The 23451-nt window shown below is 45.4% G+C and overlaps 1 protein-coding gene across 1 annotated transcript; it reads right to left on the bottom strand.

The window, feature by feature from the left end:
* Positions 1–157: 157 nt before the first annotated feature.
* PRDX3 (peroxiredoxin 3) lies at positions 158–9073 on the bottom strand. Its single transcript, XM_030839328.2, has 7 exons — positions 8985–9073; positions 7456–7591; positions 5789–5930; positions 4721–4856; positions 3776–3879; positions 1472–1637; positions 158–1146 (listed from the first exon to the last, which is right to left on the bottom strand). The coding sequence occupies exons 1-7, from the start codon at positions 9018–9020 to the stop codon at positions 1093–1095; spliced, it is 774 nt and encodes a 257-aa protein (XP_030695188.1). The 5' UTR covers positions 9021–9073; the 3' UTR covers positions 158–1092.
* Between the last annotated feature and the right edge of the window lie 14378 nt (positions 9074–23451).

Genomic DNA, 23451 nt, shown 5'->3' with positions numbered 1-23451 from the left:
TGGATGTGGAGCCAGCATCTTATTCATCTTTGTAGCCACTGAGTTCAATGTTCAATAAATGTTTGTTGATATAATCAGAGAAGGAAAACTAGAGTCCCACAGCATAAGCTGAACCAATAAATTAATGGTGTTAAAAATGCAAGTATTAAAAAAAAAATGCAAGTATTTTAAAATGTTTATTTTTATATTTTTTTACATTGAACACTTCAGGAAATAAAATAATTACAATGATTCAAATGCATGAATGATTCAAATTCAAAATGCAATCCCTGGATTCAATAATTATCCTTTATAATTATGCCCAATAAATATTAGAAATGTATGTAGGCACTAAGTCAGCTAACAAAATAAGTAAAATAATTATATAAAGTATAAATCTCAGGACTGGGGAACATGCATGGTCAGTTAAGTCACTTGGCCACTGTAGGTGGTTTTTTAAAAAACATGATTCACATCTGCTTCAATCACATACACATTCATTGCAAGTGTTTTGTTTTGTTTTGTTTTCCTGGCCACACTGCATGGTATGTGGGCTCTTAGTTCCCTGACCAGGGATCGAACCCACGCCCCCTGCATTGCGAGCACAGAGTATTAACCACTGGACCACCAGGGAAGTCCTGCAAGTGTTAAATTAGACAATTGATGCTAACAACTTAAAACTATGATCTTAAAAGAAAATTCAGTTTAATATAAAGAAACTCAAGAAGAAAATTTCAGGACCCTTGATCAGAAGCTTTTGATGCCTGTCACACTACGCTAGTGTACACACAAAGCTTCAAGTAAGGCTGATAAAGAAAAGTTGTTTCCTTTTCCCTTTGAAGACATGATCCAAGAAATAGGGGAACTGCACATTCTATAGCAACTAGCCATCCATCCATACACTGCCAATAAAGGACTCCTTACATTAGTAACTAACCACATTTTAAAAGCCTTGGCCAATGTTACAAAAACAAAACATTTAGAGTAATATTTACGAATACAAGCATAATTGTTTTTTTGCCTTCTATAAATAATAATCTTTGAAATGCTAAAAGTAAGTTCCAGCTGTGGTTCTTTTCTGGTGTGGGAAGCTGCAGGTGCACGTGGGATGGTCTACTGATTTACCTTCTCAAAATATTCTTTGGAAGCAGTCGGATGGGGCTTGATCTGAAAATACAAAAACATTTCACTGGGTAAGTGACTTTATGATCTCAAAAGTGAGGTGAAAGCCATCAATTTTTAATCTAAAGTTCTTTAACTTTTTAAAGATTGGTCTGTTTCCTTTAAAATACCTGGATGAAACTTACATTAACAGCCTGCCTGGTGCCTGGTCCCACCCCCAACTGCACCAGCTTCACCCATTTGCACACCATCTACACCCTTGCTCCAAGGGTGGGCTTCTTTCATGGATATTCCAGGCCAGCAGCCCTTGAGGCAGTGAGGACCTGGGACCCTCTGCTGGGGTCCCATTGCTTTTGGAAAATAAACCTACTGTAGGAGAATCTGGTGTCCAGTTGGCTGGGCAGACTTCTCCATGGGTTTCTACAAACTGGAATGCCTTCACCAAGCGGAGGGTCTCTTCCACGCTTCGGCCCACTGGGAGATCATTGACGCTCAAATGCTTGATGACTCCGTTGGGGTCAATTATGAAGAGACCTCTGCATCAGAATTTATCATCATCAGTATTTCAACATTACCAGAGCTAGAAAGACTCTAACTTCTACCCCTTTTTGTCTTTAATTATCCTTGATAGAGCACTTATTAATAAACTCTATCATATGCTTAAAAATGGGGTTTTCCTTGCTATACAAACAGCTTATCATCTCTTATTGATGACAGATGCTTTAACAAAGACAGGACTGGACAAGGCCACCATGGAAAACAGGCAGTACGGTCACATTTACAAATGTGACCTATATGTCGCAGAATCTGTAAGTCACTGAACTACAGAGACTGAAGACTTCTTATTAGTGATGTAGTAAGCATTCTTCGGGCTGCTGCATCAAATCTTGGCAAGAAACCACAGGCAACTGGGAAGGGACAGAGATGTATTTTATCTGTATTCAGTAAGTACTTATGAAATGAGTGAATTCTTGCGTAGAGGGGGGAAAATCCCATGGGAAAATTTACTGGCCTTGAGGCTATGCAGAGCAGAAATCTAAAGGAAAAACCAAGCCCATCACTTTTATTTATTTTGGTTACCCTGAGGTACAGTTGGTACAGGAAAGACAGAATGAGTGCTTAGTACTATTCCATTATTAATAGTTTTCAAAATAATGAACTGGTTCCCTGGAACTCTTCAAATCATCGATTTAAACATATTTGATGTGTTTCAATCACTTCTAGTTATTACTTTTATTGTCAGATTGTCCAAGCCCATCACTCTTTGTCACTTGGCAGCAATGTAATGAGGTGACCCACCCTGGGGTCTGTGCTCATCTTCCATATGAGTGCTGGTGTTACTATGACATATGCAGATGTCATAAAACTCCTAGGTTTTTAACAGTCCATCTTTAAAAGGGTGTGGCATTCCAAGTGTTAATCACTCAGGAAAAAGACAAGTTAGAGAAAACTCAGAAGATAAAAAGGTGGTTCCCCCTCCCTGGGCCTGGCCTTTGGGGGTCTAGGCTTTGAGGCTAAGGGGTCCTGGTGCATGCCCCTGCAGGGTGCAGGCAAGGTGAAGTCCACCGTTTAGATGCAGACACAGGGCTAGGATGGATCAGGGCCCACAGACTCCAGAAAGAAAGCCTTATCTTACAAGTCAGACTCGACTCCTCCCCCTTTGTCAATCCTGATAGTGAAACCAGTAGGGAGGTAACTGCAAAATTAGCACGACTCTACAGGGGAGGAGATCCTGGGAGGAAAATGCCAGCACTCTTCTCCTTCCCTTGCCACCTCTGTCAAAGCTAGGCTTTAGTTTATTAAAGGAAGACCGTAATCCCCTTGGAGTCAAAAAGGCCCAAGCTCCAAGGTGGCTCCTGGAGCTAAAATTTCAGGTGTGACCCAAGCAGGCCAGACGTCAGCTACAAGAGCAAGCAGGTGAGCGGGTTCAAGCCCGCCCCCAGCAAAACCGGGAGGCGCATCCAAGAGGGGTTCTCGCTTCCTTCCTGGAGGTACGGTTTTGCCCAATCCCTCCTTCATTCAGCAGCCATCAGGACGCCAGTTCTAAGGCCTAAGTTCTCATCCCTCCCGGCAAGGCTGACAGGCTGGGACAGGCACTAGAGCCTGTGCCAAAAACTCTGTAGCTGCCTCACCTTATTTAATCCTCACAACCAACCTGGGAGGTACATTCTCATTTTAGTTACAGGAAAAATGGGACTCAAAGAGGTTAAATATCTTGCTCAAAGTCATACAGCTATTAAGTAGCTGAGTTTAAATAAATTCAAACTCCAGTCTGATTCCAGTGCTTGTACAAGATCCTAACCATTCCAGAAAACGGACTCCTACCCTTGCTGGCCACCTCCCCCCCCCCGCCCCCGCTCATCTCCAAACAGTCTGATGGCTTCACCACCAGGAGTGGCTCCCAGACAGTCAGGGAGAGTGGAGCAGTGTGACCATCAAGACATGATATCCTTCTTCAGAAACAGGCCCAGGGTGACGCAGGGGGCACACATGTCTCAGCCATTTCTGAAAGACTGCCAACCCTTGCAGGAGGCATCCATCAGTGCTTATTAAAAGACAAATTAAGGATTTGGGGTTCTAAAAATTCCCTACCAAGGTGTCTATAAATCCCCTGTGAAGTAGGATGATGCTAAACATGAAAACCAATTTCAAGTTCATAAGAAACCGATCTTACCGTAGTGCAAGGCCGGAACCTTCTAACAGCACACCGTAGTCTCGGGAAATCTGTTTAGTCAAGTCTGACAAGAGTGCGATGTGCATGTGGCCCAAACCGCCATTCTAATAAAAATGCAAACAGGGCTGGTTGTTATACTGTGGCTCCCGCAGCAGCCTCGGCCACGCAACACGATGTCTGACTGACGGTGGCAACGGACAGCGGTGACCGAGCACCAACAATGGGCCGAGCGCTGCTCTAAGCTCTTTCTTTTGTCTCACTTCCTCCTCTAAGCATCCTGGAGTAGCTACTATCATCACCACCACTGTACAGATGAGGAAGCTGAGACACACAAAGGTTAAGTAACTTGCTCCAGGTCACAGCTAGAAAGGGGCAGAGGCAGGATTTAAACCCAGCTGATACTACAGACCTTTCTTTTTCTAATTCTTACAGTATCCTTTTGGTTGAAGATTAATTTCTGAAGCATAAAAATGGAACAGTTTAAAAAAAAAAAAAGAATACTTTGAATAATTTGATTGATAGTCCGGCAGCATAGCTAGAAATTTTGATTCTCCCAAGCAAGTTTCTAGGCAAGAATACTGACCGTGGACAGCAGTGAAATCAGAAAACTTAATCACTGTCCCACATGGCTCACAGGGTCCCGGGGACCTACAGGGTACACGTGAGAGGGGAGGCAATGAACCCCAGCTGTTCTCCTGCCCTGCAGAGTCTGTTCTCTGTTACTGTTTGTACTCCGGAAAATACAAGTGTAGTGGGGAGTAAATACATGCAATGTTAAAGGAGATATGGGTGGGTAGAGTTTAACAGAATTTGCCAGTAGGTTAGGCCTGACTAATAGCCCATTTCAGACTAGTCGTGCTTTAACAACTTCTACGTTGGTCTTTAATGGGATCATTTGAGTTTTTAAGATCACAAGTGCAGACACAGCGTGAATGATGTTTATACCTTCCTTGGTGTGTTTATCCAGGCCAGGTGGGTGAAGTGGGAATCCACTGACACTGCAACGACTTCACAGTTCACATCGTGAAATTCATTGGCTTTGTCACTGAAAGCAATAATTTCTGTAGGACACACAAAGGTGCTAGGAAAAAAGGGTAGAAATTTTCATCAGAGAATTGAAAAACAAGGCTTTAAAATCTGAACAATAGGTGTCTAAAAACTAGTTCAGGGACTTCCCTGGTGGCACAGTGGTTAAGAATCCGCCTGCCAATACAGGGGACACGGGTTCGAGCCCTGGGCCAGGAAGATCCCACATGCCACAGAGCAACTAAGCCCATGTGCCACAACTACTGAGCCTGTGCTCTAGAGCCCATGAGCCACAACTACTGAGTCTGCGTGCTGCAACTACTGAAGCCCGCGAGCCTAAAGCCCGTGCTCCACAACAAGAGAAGCCACCGCAGTGAGAAGCCCACTCGCCGCAACCAGAGAAAGCCCGCGTGCAGCAATGAAGATCCAACGCAGCCAAAAATAAAATAAATAAATGATTAATTAAAAAAAAACTAGTTCAGTTTGCTTAAAGGTGAGAAAGGCAAAATGGTTAACCATCCTCACAGGACTCCTGGTCACAATGATACTCCAATTTTCAAAAAAAAGATTTATCACCTATTTAAGAATCATATTTAAAAAATGGGGGTAGGGGAGGCATATTCCAAGAAGACAAAATTTTATCTAAATAAGGTAGCTTCATGAGAAAATTCATTTTATCCTTACTTTTCTCATTTTCCCCCCGAACCAGTGAAAACTTCCTCACAGACTGGCTTACAGGAACCACTACTCCAGAGTCCGTACATTAAACCCCTGCCCCATTAAGAGGAATGCCACTTCACCCCCTATATTTATCACTTGTAAATTAGCTACAGAGGGAAACTGTATCAACAAGACCATCGGTGACAAAGGGTCAGCAGCAACCCTCGCCTTGACAAGAGTAACTAGAGACAGGCAATGTCAGCGGGGAGGCGGGGATCTCTGCTTGCTCTCAGGATGACATTAAAGCATCACAGAAAATACACTTACAAATCCAAAGGATAGAAGAAGAGCACTAAATATTTCCCCTTAAAGTCATCAAGGCTTATTTCTTTGAACTCTCCATTGACAACGGCTGTACCCTTAAAATCGGGCGCATGCTGGGTGACGGCAGGGGCATGGCATGAGGAACCTGAAAACAAAACATAGCACACACGTATATAGTTCATGGTTAAGCCAAGCACTTATTTGGTTTTATTTAATCCTCTCACAGTAATTAATTAATAGTGTAATTAAAAGTTCAGTTCAATTGTACATCTTAGGTAATTTTTTCTCTTTTCATAGTTCTAGACTGTACACAAATTCAAAGTGCTGTGGAAACTAAAAAGATAGGAGATAGTAGGGATGGAATGAACATAGAATTAAGGACAACATGACCCTCGAGGTGGATTCTAAGTATGGTTCGGATTTTGCCAAGACCAGGGCTAATGGCACAAAAGAACAGGGCAGGTGTGGGGAACAGCCCGTGGCAGAGCTTGATATAGAGAGCAGGTGTGCATGGAGGGAAGACGTGTGGGAAACAAAGCAAGGCTGGTGAAGGCCATGCTGCAAGGGCCCTTATATATCAGGCCGATGAATCTGTTCTTAAAAGAAGAGATACAGGAATCACTGGAGGCTTTCACATAGGAGATGGATGATGCGTCGGCTGTTCTCAGGAAGATCAGTCTGCAGGGGACAGTAAGAGGAACAGGGAGGGGGGAGCCTGATGTTAGGAGGTGACTGCAGGCATCTAAGTGAGAGGTGTGGAGGGAAAGGGTACGGCAGAAGGAACAGAAAGAAAGGAAAGGATTTAAGAGCTGTGTCAGAACTGGAGAGGACATGCTTCTACCTGGGAAGGCGGGACAAAGGAGGCCAAGGGTCGAGATGCCTGCTTCAGAAACAGGAGGAGCTGTTGGGAGGGGGGTTTGGGACAGGTGACAAGGAAAGGTTTAAACCTGTGGCATCAAATCGCTACCAGAAATTTCTTAAAGCTCTGGGGAAATAAAATGGTAAAATTTTTCAGAACATTTCACCCACAGAGGGTTTGCTAAAGTATATCCCCCGAAACCATTACATGTTAAATACACTCTTTTTAAAAGGTGCGATAGATCTAAAGGAGGCATTTCCAGATATCTGAGGCTGTACTTAGCAAACCTCGTATTCTAGATAATGGAGTGTAAATCTCAAGAAATAGCTGTGTGTCACTCAGATCACGGAGCAGTCCATTCGACTGGCCTAACATGGCCAAGTGGAGCCCGCCCACAAGTCTGAATCCAAATGCCTTTAGAGGAGCTGCACTGTCAGTCCCCAGTCAGCTCACACCCCTTCACACACAGCAGGCCCAGAGGCCTCTGAGTGTTCTCACCCCACTTCAAGTTCCCCAACACGGGATTAAAACCTCTGGAACCAACAAGGAAATGCGACACAAGGGCAGATTGCCTCAGTGATTCTCAGCCCTTGGCTGCACACCAGAATCACTTGGTGAGCTTTTGAAAAATACTGATGTTCTGGTCTCACCCCAGAGACTGACTCATTTTGTTTGGGGTGGGACTGGGGCAGTGGTATGTTTGCAAAAGCTCCCCAGGGGAGTCTAATACACTGCCAGGGTTCAGAGCCCCTGTACAGAGATGACACATGTTGCCATTTTCTGGTTCAAACCAAAGCATAACAACACTTACTGGTGCTAAAGGCGAATTTTGCTTGAGCAGAGCCAGACCACAGTGCATCTGTCAAGCACGTTCTTCGAGAAGCAGCAGGCCTAAGGGCTGCAGAGGCAGAAATGCCCCAAGGAATGGCACTCACTTGTCGGACAAGCTAAAAAGAGAAACACTTTAAATTAGGAAGTATTCCCAGAATGGTGGCTGAATCCCTGCTGAGAGGGCATCAGGCCAGTAGTGGCCTCGGCTGTCCTTATTCCCGTGAACAAAAATACCAAACTCCAAACTCTAAGAGCATGGATTGAGTCTCCATGTTCTTAAAATTCCCTTCTGCTTCCTTATCCTTCAAGATTGTAAAGGGGGTTGGGGAGGAGGAAAGGGAGATGTTGGTCAAAGGGTACAAAGTTGCAGTTATGTAGGATAAGTCTTGAGATCTAAAGTACAAGCATATTGACTATACTTAATAATACTGTATTGAAGCTGGCAATATGTTAAGAGTAGATTTCAGGTGTACTCATTACACACAGAGAAGTAACTATGTGAAGGGATATGTCAATTGGTTTGACTGTAGTAATCATTTCATTACGTATATCAAATCATGATGCACACCTCAAGTATATAATTTTTATTTAAAAATATATATAAATTAATGAATGGAAAAAAAAAAAAGACTGCAAGGCAGAGAATTATAAGAACATAAAGACTCCATGCTTTTAAGAGCAACCCAGAGGATTCAGAAACCGGGAAACTTGGCCAGGCCCTGTGTATTAAGCCCTTTACCAGCAGATCTGCTGAGCATGTTCTACTATGGTCAAGGTTTTCCCTAGAAAAGACAAGGGCCTTCCAGCTCCACAGAGAAGCAAACAAACAGAGCAAAGTTCAGCCTCCGGGAAAGTTTGGACAGGGCTCAAGGGAAACGTTTGCTCAATTTCAGGGTCCAGCATGACTCAGGAAGAAGAAAGAGGCTGCGCTGAACCCCACCACGAGAAAGGGAGGGCGGGTAGCAAGAGGGTACTAGGCTTTGCCTGGAGAAAACGGCCCTGGGACCGCCCTGGGTGGGGAGGAGAAAAGCGCCTTTTGCACGTAAGCATTTTGGTTACTTTGGCATTTTGGTTTTCATCCAGCATTTAAGTGGCTGCTCACGGAAACATCATTCTTTCTTTGTTAAGCTGAGGAAAGTTAACTGAGGTTCGGAAAGGAGAAGTCACTTGTCCAAGGTCACAGAGTCGGTTACAGAACCGGGACCAGGGGCCAGGTCGCCTGCATCGAGAGCCAGATGCTTAGGTGGAGAGGGGACCGGGGACCCACGACCTGGAGCGAAAGGGATTTGGGCAGGGGACCACAAGAAGGGTGGGTGGGGGGAAGGGCGGCTCTGCGCAGGCGCAGTGAGCCTTCCGTAGAGGAGGAGGCCTCTGGTCCGTTACCCTCCGATATACTCCAAGAAGGGTGAAAGACCCCAAGGCCGCAGGGGAGCGGGATCCCATCTGGGAAGCACGTTCTCGGAGCCACCACAGTGTCTCCGCGCCTGTGCCCCGCCGCCAGCCACTCACCGAAGTCCGGAGCAACCTTCCCGCCACGGCCGCCATCTTCAGGGTGCACGGCACCCACGGGGCAGACGGAGAAGCAGGGGAGGCGGGGTCTACAGGGAGGGCGGGGACAGGGGCGGGGTCTAGGTAGGCGGGGGCGGGGCCCGGCCGGAGACGCGGCGGGGAAGAGCTGTATCCTCCTCGCCTTCTGGGGATCCTCCGCGTGTAAACGTCCCTGTGGTCGGGTCCCTTGACCCAATTCATACGGGGCTAATTCCTGTTAAAGCTTCTAAGTAGCTGCATGCTTGGGAAAGCGACACTTTATTTCTATTTGTCGCCCCAACCTAAAAAGGTCTAATCCAGGTGGGAAGATAGATATTTCCATATTTGCTACTTTTTGTGAACCTGTGGATTACTGTTTCTGTAAAAGAATCCCTTTCCTATTTCAGCCAGAGGTGTAGCCTTGTGGCTTCTGGATGAAATGAAATTAAATATTAATGCAGGGACTTCCCTGGCGGTCCAGTGGTTAAGACTCTGAGCTCCCAATGCAAGGGGCGCAGGTTGTGATCCCTGGTCGGAGAACTAACATCTAGCATGCTGCATGGCGTGGCCAAAAAAAAAAAAAAATTATTAATGCAATTTTAGTCCGTTAATAAGATGAGTGGGTCAGGCACATCAAGGTTTGTGTTGTCCTCAAAACCTTTAGGATGATGCATGGGCTTCCGTTTTGTCTTCTTTTGCCAAAATTGGGAGAATTAGGACATATCTAAAATTTGTTTTCTGTTGATTAGTAAAGCCAAGTTCTCAGTGGTGAGCAGGGTACTTTGAAGCAAATTCATCAAACATGATAAAAATCATACAGTGGCCCTACAGTAAGTGTGACAAAATGTAGATTCTAAGTGAGTATTCTTCAAACACCAGGCCTGTTACCTGAAAAACCAGGTTCGCCTCTTGTTGGGTGTGGAGCCAAAAGACACAACCCAGGCAAAATCCGGAGGAGGAAGGATTTATTACTTGCAGCAAGTAAGGAGAACACCAGGGATCTTTCCCAAAGCATTATCTCCTCAAACAGGAAAACTGGGGAAGTTTTAAGCTAAGGGTACATGCATATTCATGAAGGGGCTTGGGTGGTAGAAAGAGTCCAAGTTTTTTTTTTAATTTATTTAATTTATTTATTTTTTATATTTATTTTTGGCTGTGTTGGGTCTTCGTTGCTGCATGCGGGCTTTTCTTTAGTTGAGGCAAGCAGGGGCTACTCTTCATCGCGGTGCACAGGCTTCTCATTGCAGTGGCTTCTCTTATTGCGGAGCGTGGGCTCTAAGCATGTGGGCTTCAGTAGTTGTGGCACACGGGCTCAGTAGTTGTGGCTCGTGGGCTCTAGAGTGCAGGCTCAGTAGTTGAGGCACATGGGCTTAGTTGCTCCACGGCATGTGGGATCTTCCCAGACCAAGGATCAAACCTGTGTCTCCTGCATTGGCAGGTGGATTCTTAACCACTGTGCCACCAGGGAAGTCCCCAAGTCCAAGCTTTAAGTTCCAGTCGATCTGGTGGTTGAACGCTTCAGGCCAATCTTAAACATTGAAACAGACCTGGAAGTCTTTACAACTGATGTATTATCTTTGCTATAGTTTCTTCTCTTGCCTGATAAAGTAATTTGTTTCTGCATTCTTCTGTTCCCTTTAGATCATTAATTACTGAGACCTGTTCAAGGGCAAGTTCTGTGGCCAGGCTTAGATCACAAAATAGCTTAGGCCAAAAATGGCTTCTGTTAGGTCAAGAAAGCCATGCCTGGTTCTCTTTCTCCAAGGACCCCCCACCTTATCTACTTACAGGCCCAAGACAGCAGCCCAATTCCCAGATCTTTTGGCCACTGGAGAGGACGTTTCACTGCTTATCGCTTCTTTTCTAAACAGAAAGCTGAAGCAATTGCATGTGGTTCAACAGCTTGCCTCAAGTCACACAGGGATCCATTGGCAAGGGGACAATTAGAACTGAGAACTCTTCATTGGACACGTTGGTCTGCTGATATCTGTCTAAAGCTTATCTCCCTTGTCCTAAAAGGAATGAAATAACCTAGAATCTCAGGCCCAGAGGCCCAGAAGGAATTTCATACCAGAGCCTTTCAAGCCTGTTCAGAATTGCAAAGTGAGTGGCCTTCAGCTAAATCTCAGGCTACAGCCAAGGACTTCCCCTGGGAGGATAAGCAGAGTCCTCCACTTGTTCATTCCAAGAACAGATCATCTTAATTAGTATTGGTATTTGAGCACTGTTCTGCTAAGCCTTCCCGGACTACCTCCCCCATGGGTCTGGGTTAGAGAAACCTTGCAGGTACCTAGAAAGCTTTTCTCATTCTCATTTCTCACGTTTTTCTCATTCTCATTGCTCTTGCCACATCACATTGGAATTTTCTATAGTCTTCTCTAGATCTTAACCATACTGTGAACTTCATGAGGGTAGAGCTCATGTCTTGCTCAGCTCTGTGGTCCCCATGGCTAGGCTAGTGCCTGGCTCATAGCAACTGCTCAGAAAAATTTGTCAAATGAATGAATAAGCAGTGGCTGACATGGTGGCCAAAACGTTCTTTCCACATTCATTCTGGAAAAGACATCTCTTTATTCAGTTTTCTCTAGCTGTCACAACAAGGACACAGATTGTTCCCCTGAAGAAAAAAGACAAACTGAACTTGTCCTCATTACCAAAAGGGTAGAAAATAACTGAAATTCTTGCTTTTGAGTTTGGGAGAAGAATTTTTGGACCTAGTCGAGGGAAAGGCAAATGAAAAGATATATGCTACTTTTTATGATGATTAGGAAAATACCTCCCTGGAACCACAAGTTAATATTCTGGTAAGTAGGGCTACAATTAGAGATGACAAACATTACTCTGGGTTTTGCTGAGTTCTTCCTCTTTCCACGGCAAAAAGCATTCATTTTTTTCCTCTTCTTTTCCCATTGACGAGGGCCCCTGGGTTCAGGGAAGATGCAGTCTCAACACTTAGCCATGTCTGCTAGCAAAGGCCTCTCCTGAGAACATTATCCCCCGGATTCCCACTGCATGGCCTCGTGCTGCTCCACGGTGAGCTCCTCAAGGGCAGGCAGCGGAGTAGCGGGTGGAGTCGACTTGTCCTCAGTTCAAAACCCCATGGGGAGGGCTTCCCTGATGGCGCAGTGGTTGAGAGTCCGCCTGCCGATGCAGGGGACATGGGTTCGTGCCCCGGTCTGGGAAGATCCCACATGCCGCGGAGCGGCTGGGCCCGTGAGCCATGGCCGCTGAGCCTGTGCTTACGGAGCCTGTGCTCCACAACGGGAGAGGCCACAACAGTGAGAGGCCCGTGTACTAAAAAAGAAAAAAACCCCATGGGGAAATTCCCTGGCGATCCAGTGGTTAGGACTCTGTGGGTTCGATCCCTGGTCGGGGAACTAAGATCCTGCAAGCCACATGATGTAGCCAAAAAAAAAAAAAAAAAACCCCACGGACCCACAGATTGTTTCACCTTCCCAAGTCTGAGAGTCTCCATGCAGGAACACTCACCTCACAGGCTTCTTGTGAAGCTTCTTGTGAGGCTGGGTTGGGAGGTCCTGCCCACTGTAGGCCCCTGGTCACCTCATGTTCACTCACAGGGCAGCTCCCTTCCTGCCACCCCGACACACCTCGGCTTCCTTCTGAGCCTTTCCCCTCCTGTCTTTATTGCCTATTCCCTCTCCCCCGGCTCTTTATTCAGTAGATCATATTTTTTAGAGCAGTTGCAGGTTCACAGCAAAATTTAGTGAAAGTACAGGAGACTTCCCGTTTCCTCCCTGTCCCCGCTCCTGCACGGCCTCTCCCATATCTACATCCCACACCACGGTGATGCATTTGTTATAGTCCATGAACCTACACTGATAATGTCATTGTCACCCTTAGTTTACATTAGGGTTCACTCTGGTGTTGTACATCCTACAAGTCTGGACAAATATGGTGACGTGTATCCACTACTATAGCATCATACAGAATAGTTCACTGCCCTAAAAATCCTCTGTGCCCCCCAGTCATCCCTCCCTCCCCATACCCTCAGCTACCTATCCCCTTCTTAGAGCTGTGTCTCCCATCCAGCCTGCCAACATCCCCACTCAGATAGCTCTTACTCAGCCCAGACTTACCAAACACAAGACCAAACTCTTGCTTTCTCTCCTCACACCTATGCCTCACGGCGCCCTCCCCACCATCCCAGCCGACCAGCACCCAAAGGATACACGGTCTTCTCTCCACCTCCACTGCCACCACCTCAGCCCAGGCCACCGTCATTTCTCCCCTGGAATTTTCACAGCTTCTTAGGGCCTCTTGGTGATCAAAAAGGCTTAGGTCACTTCCATGATGTGAGGACTATTTTAAAAGGGAAAGAAAACCCAACACAAAGTCCACACAATTCTGTCCCGTGTCTCTGTGTCCCTCAGGCCCTGCTACTTCTTTGGATTCCGGAGATTCCCAACTGCCCTTACCTGCATCTCTGTGTTGAGGCCTTTCAGAACTGGGGAAGGCCGGACCACCCATCCCTATGGAAAGACAGAAATTTAGGAGAATTAACCCCTGCCCAGCAGCCCTCACAGTGGCCAGGGGGAGAGAGTTGGTGTAAAAATAGCCCAGCTCCCCTGCTCCTGGGTAGACAAGCTGAGGTGCGTTCCCAGAGTTTCCACAGGGATTAAGCTGGTCACCCATGGAGGTTCCTTAACACACCTTTACTGGCTGCTTTCCTGTGTGACTTCCCCCACCTCTCCTGCACTTCCGGCACCTCCCAGACAAGCTCCTTGCATTGAATCCTAGTCTCAAGGTCTAGGAGAACCCAAACTCAGACACAGCGCTACAAAAACTGTAATACAGAATGCTATCCACAGGCTGATTACAGGATTTAGGTAGAAATATTTATTCGTAATTCACTCCACGCGTGGCCCGTAGAACTCTATTTGAAGACGTTGCAAAAGTACAGGCTCGAGGCCCACCCCTTTACGCCTGGTCTGCCTGCTTCCCCTCCCCCTCCCGTGATGGGCCCTGCAGCTTCCTACCTAGTCTCTCTGCTTTCACCGCCTCCTTCCAATTCATCCTCAGCAGCAGCCGTGGTTCTTCTTCAAACCCCAACCAGGTCATTTCATCTCCTACATAAAACTCTTCAGTAGCTTCCCGTTTCATTAGAGTAAAACCCCAATTCATAGAGGGCCCTAGACAGTCTGTGCCCCTGCCTCCTCCCAGACCACTCATCTGGGGCCCATCCCGCCCCATTCCTGCTCCAGCCACGCTGGTTTACTGCTCCTTCCCCAACACCCAGTGCGCACCTTGGCACCTGCCGTGCTCTTTGACTGGACTGCTCTCTGCTCAGGTCTGGCTACCTCCTCCTCCCTACTTAGGTCATGGCTTAGCTGTGGTCCTCACCAAGAGGACTCCCCTAATGACCTTGTTTCTTATTACCGGCTTGGCCCTTGTCTGTTTCCTTTGATTGGAAATTACAATTACTTTGTCTGTTTACTGGGTATTTTTTGGGTTCCCTCCCAAGATAAAAGCCCCAATAGGGCAAGGACCATGCCCATCTTGCTCACTGTTACATGCCCAGACCCCAGCACCGTGCCTGGCACATGACAGGCTCCTGGCCAATTTAGATGAATCTGGTTGAAGATCTAGCTAAAAACTCACCATATGCAGCCACTTCTGATTACACATCCTCCCATCCCAGCTGACATCTCCTTTCCCTGAATGCCTTTGACAGTTATCATCAACATAATTCTCTTGGCAATCAATCCTCTGTGTTTTATCACAAGCCTTCTACTGTTACCTTGAACTGTTACTTGACTAATGTTTCCTTTCTTAATCATTTCTGGTGGCTCTCCTGGTTTGCAGCTTGAATAACTGGCTAATTCACTTTTTAAAAGCCCCTCAAGGGCTTCCCTGGTGGCGCAGTGGTTAAGAATCCTCCTGCCAATGCAGGGGACAGGGGTTCGAGCACTGGTCCGGGAAGATCTCACATGCCGCAGAGCAACTCAGCCCATGTGCCACAACTACTGAGCCCGCGTGCTGCAACTATTGAAGCTCGTGCTCCTAGAGCCCATGCTCCACAACAAAAGAAGCCACCGCAATCAGAAGCCTACGCACCACAACAAAGAGTAGCCCCTGCTCGTCGCAACTAGAGAAAGCCCGCACGCAGCAACGAAGACCCAACACGACCAAAATAAATAAATAAATAAAATTAATAAAGAGAAAAAATTTTTGAAAAAATAAGATAAATGAATAAATAAAAGCCCCTCAATACTTGAGGGTATATTTTCTAATAATAAGGACATTCTCTTATACAATAACCATATTACAACGATCAAAATCAGGGGTGTTGGGCTTCCCTGGTGGAGCAGTGGTTGAGAATCTGCCTGCCGGTATGGGGGACACGGGCTCGAGCCCTGGTCCAGGGAGATCCCGCATGCTGCAGAGCATCTAGGCCCATGCGTGACGACTACTGAGCCTGCGCTCTAGAGCCCGCGAGCCACAACTACTGGGCCCACATGCCACAACTACTGAAGCCCACGTGCCTAGAGCCGGTGCTCTGCAATGGAAGAGGCCACTGCAATGAGAAGCCCGCGCACTGCAATGAGGAGTAACCCCACTCGCTGCAACTAGAGAAGGCCAGCAACGAAGAACCAGAGCAGCCAAAAGTAAAAACAAAAGAAAAAAAAGAAAAAATCATCACATCACATTTAGTTGTCTTGTTTTTTTAGCCTCCTTTAGGCTGGAATAGTTCCTCAGTCTTTCTTGATCTTCCTTGACCTTCACCGTTTTAAGAGACACTGGCTAGCTCTTTTGTAGAATGTCCCTCAGTTCACTTGTTTGATATTTCCTCATCATTCAAGTCAGGTTAAACATTTTTGACAGGAAGACCACTGAAGTGTTGATCCATAATTTACTTAACCAAACTGATATTGTTGGAGATTTGTGTTGTTTCAAAATTTTCTTCATATTATAACTAATATTATGATCTTTATATACCATTGTAGCCAAATCTTTGCACACATTCTTACTTATTTCTTTAGAGTATATTTCTGGAAGTGGAAATGCTTTAAGGGTCGTGTGTGTGTTTATAATTTTTGTTACGTGTTGCCAAATTGCCTTCTAGATGGGCTGTGCCAGTTTACACTCCCTCCACCATGAGTGAAAGCGGCAGTTTCTAGGACGTTTTGCCAACACTGAATCGAAACAGTTTAAAGCATCCTTGCTGCAGCAGTCTGTACTTCTCACGTTGATCTATCTTCTACTCCAGTTTCTTGCATACGACTGGTTGGTGCAAAGCACCTAGAAGCTGTTTAAAGGTAGGGCTTGTGTGCCTTACTCATCTTTGTGGTCTTGTTCATCCCATGGTGCCTAACTATGCTTCCTACTTAACAGTGGATCAATAAATGTCAAAGGAAGGAAGTAACAAATGATAATTTTGACACCTTATATGATGGTTAGATTCTGTTCTGACATGTTGGGTTACTAAAAATGTCATTAACATTAGCATCTCAGAGTCCAACAACCAGAGTCCCTACTAGCCTAGATTAGAAAGCAGTCCAGCTTTTTACCAGTCCCTATTCCCAGGACCTCTTGGGAGTCCCAAAGAATCTTTACATCTTGTCCATTTTGACCCCAGGTGTGCTCTTCACCTCATGTACCAGCACCGCAACAACTGCTCTGGGTTTCTCAGCTCCCCTCTTGCCCTTGCTCCAGAAGCTTCTCTGGGCTGCTGCCGGTCTTCCTGTACATACTTCTGGGTCCCAGGGTGGTCACATGCCTTTTTCTCAATTCCTGGATGCCAGCAGAGATGAGCGATCATTTTAAATTGAAGGCTTGGGGATAACAGAGGGGAATTACAATGCAGACAAGGCAAACATAAAGCAGGGTGTGAGGTATCCTGTTCATACACTCTGTCACCTTCCCAGCTCCTTAGGCACCCCTGAGGGACGATTTTCTCCTTTGCAATACCCCTTCTTCCCCCATGTTTCAGGGATCTGCTCACTTGGGAGAGTATCATAGGGAGCACCCTTGATCTTGCCTCTTTTTTCCATGCCTGCCCTCCCCCACCCTCACCTTGGCTTCTCCCAGAAAGAATCCCCAGTGATCAGCCTCCCCTGGTGAAGACATCTTTTTAGAATATGCAGCACAGTTCAACTCCTCTGTATTCCCATTCCAGAGTGGGAAGTGGCTTGATTTTCAAAATAACTAAAAGCCGCTGAAAGTGTTTTCCCAAAATAAAAGTCTTCTTCCCTTTCAGATGAATTTTCCCTCCACCTCTACCACAACCACAACAAAACACTGTTCGCCTAAATAGTCTGTGACTGCCTTTAGTCATCATCATTTCAGAAATACCGGTGCCACGTCACGAAGCATGGAACATTTACACACAACCTCACCGGTTTCAAAGCATTATTATGGGCTCCAATTCCCTGCTCTGTTAAGGCACCTTAGGGGAGGGGCTCCAAGTCTTGTGCAAGGAGAAGCTGCTTTTAATTTCCCCAAGGGTTTGGAATGCTGGGGGCCAGAGAGGGAGAGGTTGAGTAGAGGTGGGACAAGAGGTTGTGCTGAAAATAAAGATGCTTTTGTTTTTGTCTCCTCTCTGGTCTTCCCGCAATGGGAAACTGACGTCTCAGAGAGGAGGGAGGATGAGAGGGGTAGTGGAGGAGAGCAGCGGAGCAGCCCCTCCAGGCCAGCAGGTAGTGAGGTTCCTAATCTGCAATTTCCTAACCAGGAGTGCTTATCACGGCTCAAAGCCTCTTTCCTTCAGAGGAGTCACACTCCACCCCGGCATGAGACAGCCTGCCTGTTGCCCACCACCCCTTGTAATTTTGTTCAGCACGCCAAGGTTCTGGTCCTCTCTTTGTTAATTTCTTCCTCCTCTCCTCTGCTGCTCCCTCTGTCCATTTAACTATTCTCTGGACTCTTGGTCTCCTGCCAATATCCTCTCTTTCCTGCAAGATCAGTGCACATGGTAAAAATGCTGCAACTTTCCTATCATTCTAGAAGATCATGCAGTAGAATGGAAACAACGCTGCACGTAGAACCAGGGACTGGGCTTGGAGTCCCAATCCTACAACTTTCTGGTTATGCATCCTCTATTTCAACAGCCTTTTATATCTCTTTAATTTCCTTGTTTATAAAGTTGGAATTATAATATCTACCTACTCGTTAGGTAGGTGAAAGCACTTGGTAAACTGTAATTTGTTGTTTAGCATATTAATATTATTAATCACTAGGTCTAATCCAAGTATTCCTCAACTATTACTTGAATTTAAAAATTATATTTTTATTGAGACAAAATTAACACAACATAAAATTAACCATTTTAAAGGGAATGGGTCAGTGACATTCAGGACATTCACAATGTTGGGGAACTACCGCCTTTAGTTCCAAAACATTTTCATCACCCCAAAATAAACCCCCAGACCCATTAAGCAGTTCCTCCCCCATTCACCCTATCCCAGCCCTTGATAACCAATTATGTTCCTGTGTCTATGAATTATGGATATTTCATATAAATGGAATCACAAAACATTTGTCCTTTTATGTCTGGCTCCTTTCACTTAGCAAAATGTTTTCAAGGTTCATCTACTTTGTAACATGTATCATCATTTCATTCCTTTTTGTGGCTGAATAATATTCCATTGTATGGATACACCGCAATTTGCTTATCCATTAATCTGTTAATGGACATCTGAATTGTTTCCACCTTTTTTTTTGACCTTGAGGCATGCGAGATCTTAGTTCCCCGACAGGGGTCGAACCCGTGCCCTCTGCAGTGGAAGCACAGAGTCTTAACCACTGGACTGCCAGGGAAGTCCCCTGTTTCCACCTTTTGACTGTTGTGATAGTGCTGTTACGAACGTTTGTGTACAAGTTTTCAGTTCTTGGGGTATATACCTATGAGTGGAATTGCTGGATCATGTGTTACTTCTGTTTAACTTTTTCAGGAACTCAGGTTTTTTTTTCTTTTTTTAGGAAAGAAAAAAAGAACATTAAAAAAATCAGGAGTGGGGCTTCCCTGGTGGTGCAGTGGTTGAGAATCCACCTGCCAATGCAGGGGTCACGGGTTTGATCCCTGGTCCGGGAAGATCCCACATGCCGTGGAGCAACTGAGCCCATGCGCCACAACTGCTGAGCCTCTGCTCTAGAGTCCGTGAGCTGCAACTACTGAGCCCGCGTGCTGCAACTACTGAAGCCTGCGCGCCTAGAGCCCGTGCTCCACAACAAGAGAAGCCACCGCAATGAGAGGCCTGCACACTGCAATGAAGAGTAGCCTCCACTCGCCACAACTAGAGAAAGCCCGCAGGCAGCAACGAAGACCCAACACAGCCAAAAATAAATAAATAAAATAAATAATAAAAAAATAAAGTTAATCTATGTAATTATGTATGTACCAGTACTTTACTCCTTTAAAAAAAAATCAGGAGTGATGGAACTGTTCTATATTTTGGCTGTGTTGATGTTACACAAGTATATGCATTTGTCTAAATTCATAGAACTAAACACCAAAAAGAGTGAATTTTATTACTGTATGTAAATTTAAAAGGTAGATGACAAAAGGAAAAAAGATACTCATCAACTTAAAAAAAATCATCTCCTTGTTATAGCAAAAGATTGGTAATAATAAAAAATGTTCATCAGTGAACTAGTTAAAGGAGTTACAGTCCAGCCATTTAATGGAATGAATATCCAGTGTCCTTAATAAAAACAAGCGAACGGGCTTCCCTGGTGGCGCAGTGGTTGAGTCCGCCTGCCGATGCAGGGGACACGGGTTCGTGCCCCGGTCCGGGAAGATCCCACATGCCGCGGAGCGGCTGGGCCTGTGAGTCATGGCCGCTGAGCCTGCGTGTCCGGAGCCTGTGCTCCGCAACGGAAGAGGCCTCAATGGTGAGAGGCCCGCGTACCGCAAAGAAAAAACAAAAAAACAAAAAAAACAAGTGAACCGTCCCCCCTGCCCCGCCCCCCCAAAACACAGAGGCCAGATTCAGCCTGGACAGGAGGGAATTCTTTGGAATCCCAGTTGGATCCTGGAGCACATGAGGGTTGTGGAGCTTGAGATACAAGTAATAGAAACGTTCTATGACCCAATAACCACTTCATGAGCAGAATTCCCTTTGCAGCACGTGGGGACTGTTTGCGTTGCATTGAGTGACCTAGCACACTCATGGCCTCATTTTAGCCCATAAATGTGGAACCTGAGGCTTACTTTTTCCGTGTGGGGGCTGGCTGCAGCTCTCCAGAGTTCATGCTAGATGGCATCCTCTCTCTATGGAGGAGACAATGACAGCTAAGCGGAATGAGTGCTCCAACCTGTCAGGTTCCCGCACAAACTCATTTCTATGGCAGGGAACACACGCCTTTGCTCCTACAGGAGGGGATTAAGCTGCTCCAAATTAGACACTATATTCTATTTTATGTAATTGTCAAAAAAGTGATCTGGGGACCTCCCTGGTAGTCCAGTGGTTAAGACTCCATGCTGCCAATGCAGGGGGCCTGGGTTCGATCCCTAGTTAGGGAACTAAGATCCCACCTACCGCAACTAAGCCCTCGCACTGCAACTAGAGAAGCCCACCTGCTGCAATAAAGAGCCCGCCACGAAGACTCAATGCAGCCAAAATAAATTTTTTAAAAAAGTATATATTAAAAAAAAGATCTGTGCAAAGCATTACATTTTTTAAACTCCGAGTGTTTGTTAGATTCCATTTATCATACAACTGACTAGCTAAGACTTCAAGGAAGGAGCAAGTATGCCCTCCTTTTATTGGGTCAATTAAATATTCACCTGCCCACAGTGGCCTATCTTAGGACAGTAAAAGCTTCATATTAAGGTCTCAAAGATAATTAGGCTCAGGGTCTCTGGAGCAAGAGAAAGTTTGTTATTGCAGTATTAATGTCGAAATTGCTGGAGCCCTCTCACCTGCAAGTCATCTGCTTTTAAAGGCTCCTCACATTGCATTTAACTCAGCTCACCTCCTTTTTCTCTTAAGAAGCAATTCTACCTTTGTTGTCAAGATTTTATCCACATTTTCACTGTAGGCTACCACGCTCAAACAAATGAACCTGGCTTCGGGTCATGTCATTGCCTGACAGATGCTCGTCATATAAAGACCATCAGTGATGGCTTGGATTCTTTCCTTATCCATATTAACAGAAAATCATTGGCTTTTAAGTAGATTACTAGAAAAGAGTCTGTTTTTCCTCCTCCCACTCTGAATTAATTTTTATGCTTTTGTTGTGTAATTTCCTTACCAATTTGAACATTTTTCTGCCATCTAAATCTATCTGATTGCTCGGCACTGAACCAAACAAAAATACCCAGCTCTCCACCTGTCATTTTGGGGGTAAATAGCTTGTGTTCTATTCAAGTCTGAAAAGTGAGTTGAAATTTGTCTGCTTAGTTTTCCTTAAAATTGTGTGATTGGCTTAACCACTGGGCTGATTGCAGGAGACAGCTGGATTTGAGGATGGAGGTACAGTCAGACGGATGGAATCATTCCAGGGACTGAGTGTCATGGCTTTCTAAGATGTTGACCTCTGATACCAGGAGGCCAGTCTCCCCTACTTTTCCCTTTTAATCTCTGATCTGGCAGTGATGTAGGAATTTTGATAGTTAACTAGTACAGAATAACTAGCACCCCAGAGGCCCAGGTGGGGCTGTGTCATGGCGTATGTGCTCTGAGTCAGCAAACATTGCCAAAACCTGTGCATAAGGTACTTACTAGGTTCTACAGAGAATGAAATCAAAAGATGAAAAAGACACATTTCAGGCCTTTGAGTAGGGAAGGCAGACACTTACCTAAAAAACTAGCCTTGCCATCCACTTATCAACTGACCTAATTCTCCCAGGCTCAGTTTCCTTTCCATGCAGTGGAGGCAACAACTTTGTAACAACTCAGGGCCCAAGTAAGTCTACTGTGGGGACCCTCCTAACAGAACATAGCACCAGGAAAGAGGCCTTTCCTTCTCACTAAAGAAGATCATGTTAAACTGCTATAGTGTCAGGAGCACAGAGGTCACGTGTGGCTGGAATCTTTTTTCTGAGCTTGCAATTGAGAGCCCCACTGATGACCCTGTAAAGTCTTGTTACCGAGCTGGGCGTTTAGATGTCTATAGATCATAATTATCTGGGTGAAGCCTCCCAGCAGACTTATTACGATCAGCCAGTTTATCTTGAAGCCAAAGGCTGCTACGGTCCCATGAGTTGCTTGGAGTTTAGTTTTTTCCAAAGTGTGATATTTCTACTACTACTCACATTTCAAAAATGTGTTGGGTTAGGATAATAAAAAAAAATTTTTTTTAAAGCAACTTGACTTTAAAGAAAAATATTAAGTAAAGAGAAGAAGAGTAGGTGGTCTACAGCATTGCAAAGTTTTTAATGTCAAATTTGGTCACCACTGGGTCCATGGATGAAGGGACTTTTCAGAGGGGAGGGAACATAACAGGAAACCCCGTGCCTCCAATCCCACGGTCAGCTCTCATTTCTCCTCTCCTAGAATCTTCCTAGGTGCCTGAAATCACTTCCTCTCTGTTTCCAAAGTCCTTTGTGCCTGTGTCCACAGTGGCTCTTATTCCAGTTTATCTCAGTGCTTTTCCTCCCAGTTTGCTTGCTCTCCTAGTGTGAGCTCTCCTGGGAAATCAGCTTTGTATTCCCCGCAGTGCTTGGTACATAAAGGTGAACTTGGAAGATGGAGAGAAGAAGTGGGAGAATGAAAGCACTGTCTCTCCAGCTGTTTCCTGATGATTAGAAAGCTGTGAGGCAAGGAAAGGAATGGAAACTCCAGCTGCAGCACTATTGAAAAAGCCAGTTTGATTATTCAAGCAAAGCAATCCATATTTGGGGACAAAGATAGGTTTGTGACTCTCAGAATAGTTGCTTTCTATTTACAAGAACTCTGACAGAGCAGCTTTATCCACGCAATACAGGTGCTGACAGAAGAACAAGAAGATACCCTGTTTCTTTGGCATTTCCAGCTCAGCTGACCTTGAGTGGATTGGGAAGTCAGCATTAGTCTATGGCATATTCCCATCCCTCTCGAACTCACCCACCCTCCATTTGGATTTCTCTTCTTCCTCTCAGCCAGCAAGATTCCCAGTTTACCTATTGATATTTAAACTCTTCCTGAATCAAACCCGTTTTTCAAGAGGACTGTGAGTCATTAGTGCAGTTCATGGAAAGGAATGAAGCAATAATGGTGGTGTTATGGACTGGAATGGATCCCCCCCACCACCACCACTTACGTCTTAATCATTTAGCCAGCTGCCTGCTTTGCCTCTTACAGTACAATTTAAATTCACTCTGGCAGCCAAACAGAACAATTGCAACCCAGCTCTGCCAGCCAGCCCGCTAGCCAGAAATTAAGTGCATAGACTCTGAGTCAGACTGCTAGGTTCAAATCTTAGGTCTTCTGCTTATCAGTTGTGTGACCTTAGGCAAGTTATAAAACCTCTCCTAAGCTGGTGACTTTATTTATAAAATGGAGCTGTG

The sequence above is a fragment of the Globicephala melas genome, chromosome 16 (assembly GCF_963455315.2).
Source record: "Globicephala melas chromosome 16, mGloMel1.2, whole genome shotgun sequence".
Lineage (NCBI taxonomy): Eukaryota > Metazoa > Chordata > Mammalia > Artiodactyla > Delphinidae > Globicephala > Globicephala melas.
This window is presented reverse-complemented; position numbering and strand designations above follow the sequence as displayed.

What these genes read in the sequence shown, in the direction of transcription:
- PRDX3 (XM_030839328.2), bottom strand. Translation starts at nt 9,020, where the DNA reads ATGGCGGCCGTGGCGGGAAGGTTGCTCCGGACTTCG. An exon ending in GGATAAACACACCAAGGAAG is followed by an intron (nt 3,880 to 4,720) that starts GTATAAACATCA and finishes CATTTTTATTAG; the next exon opens with AATGGCGGTTTGGGCCACAT. An exon ending in GGTTCCGGCCTTGCACTACG is followed by an intron (nt 1,638 to 3,775) that starts GTAAGATCGGTT and finishes ATTCTGATGCAG; the next exon opens with AGGTCTCTTCATAATTGACC.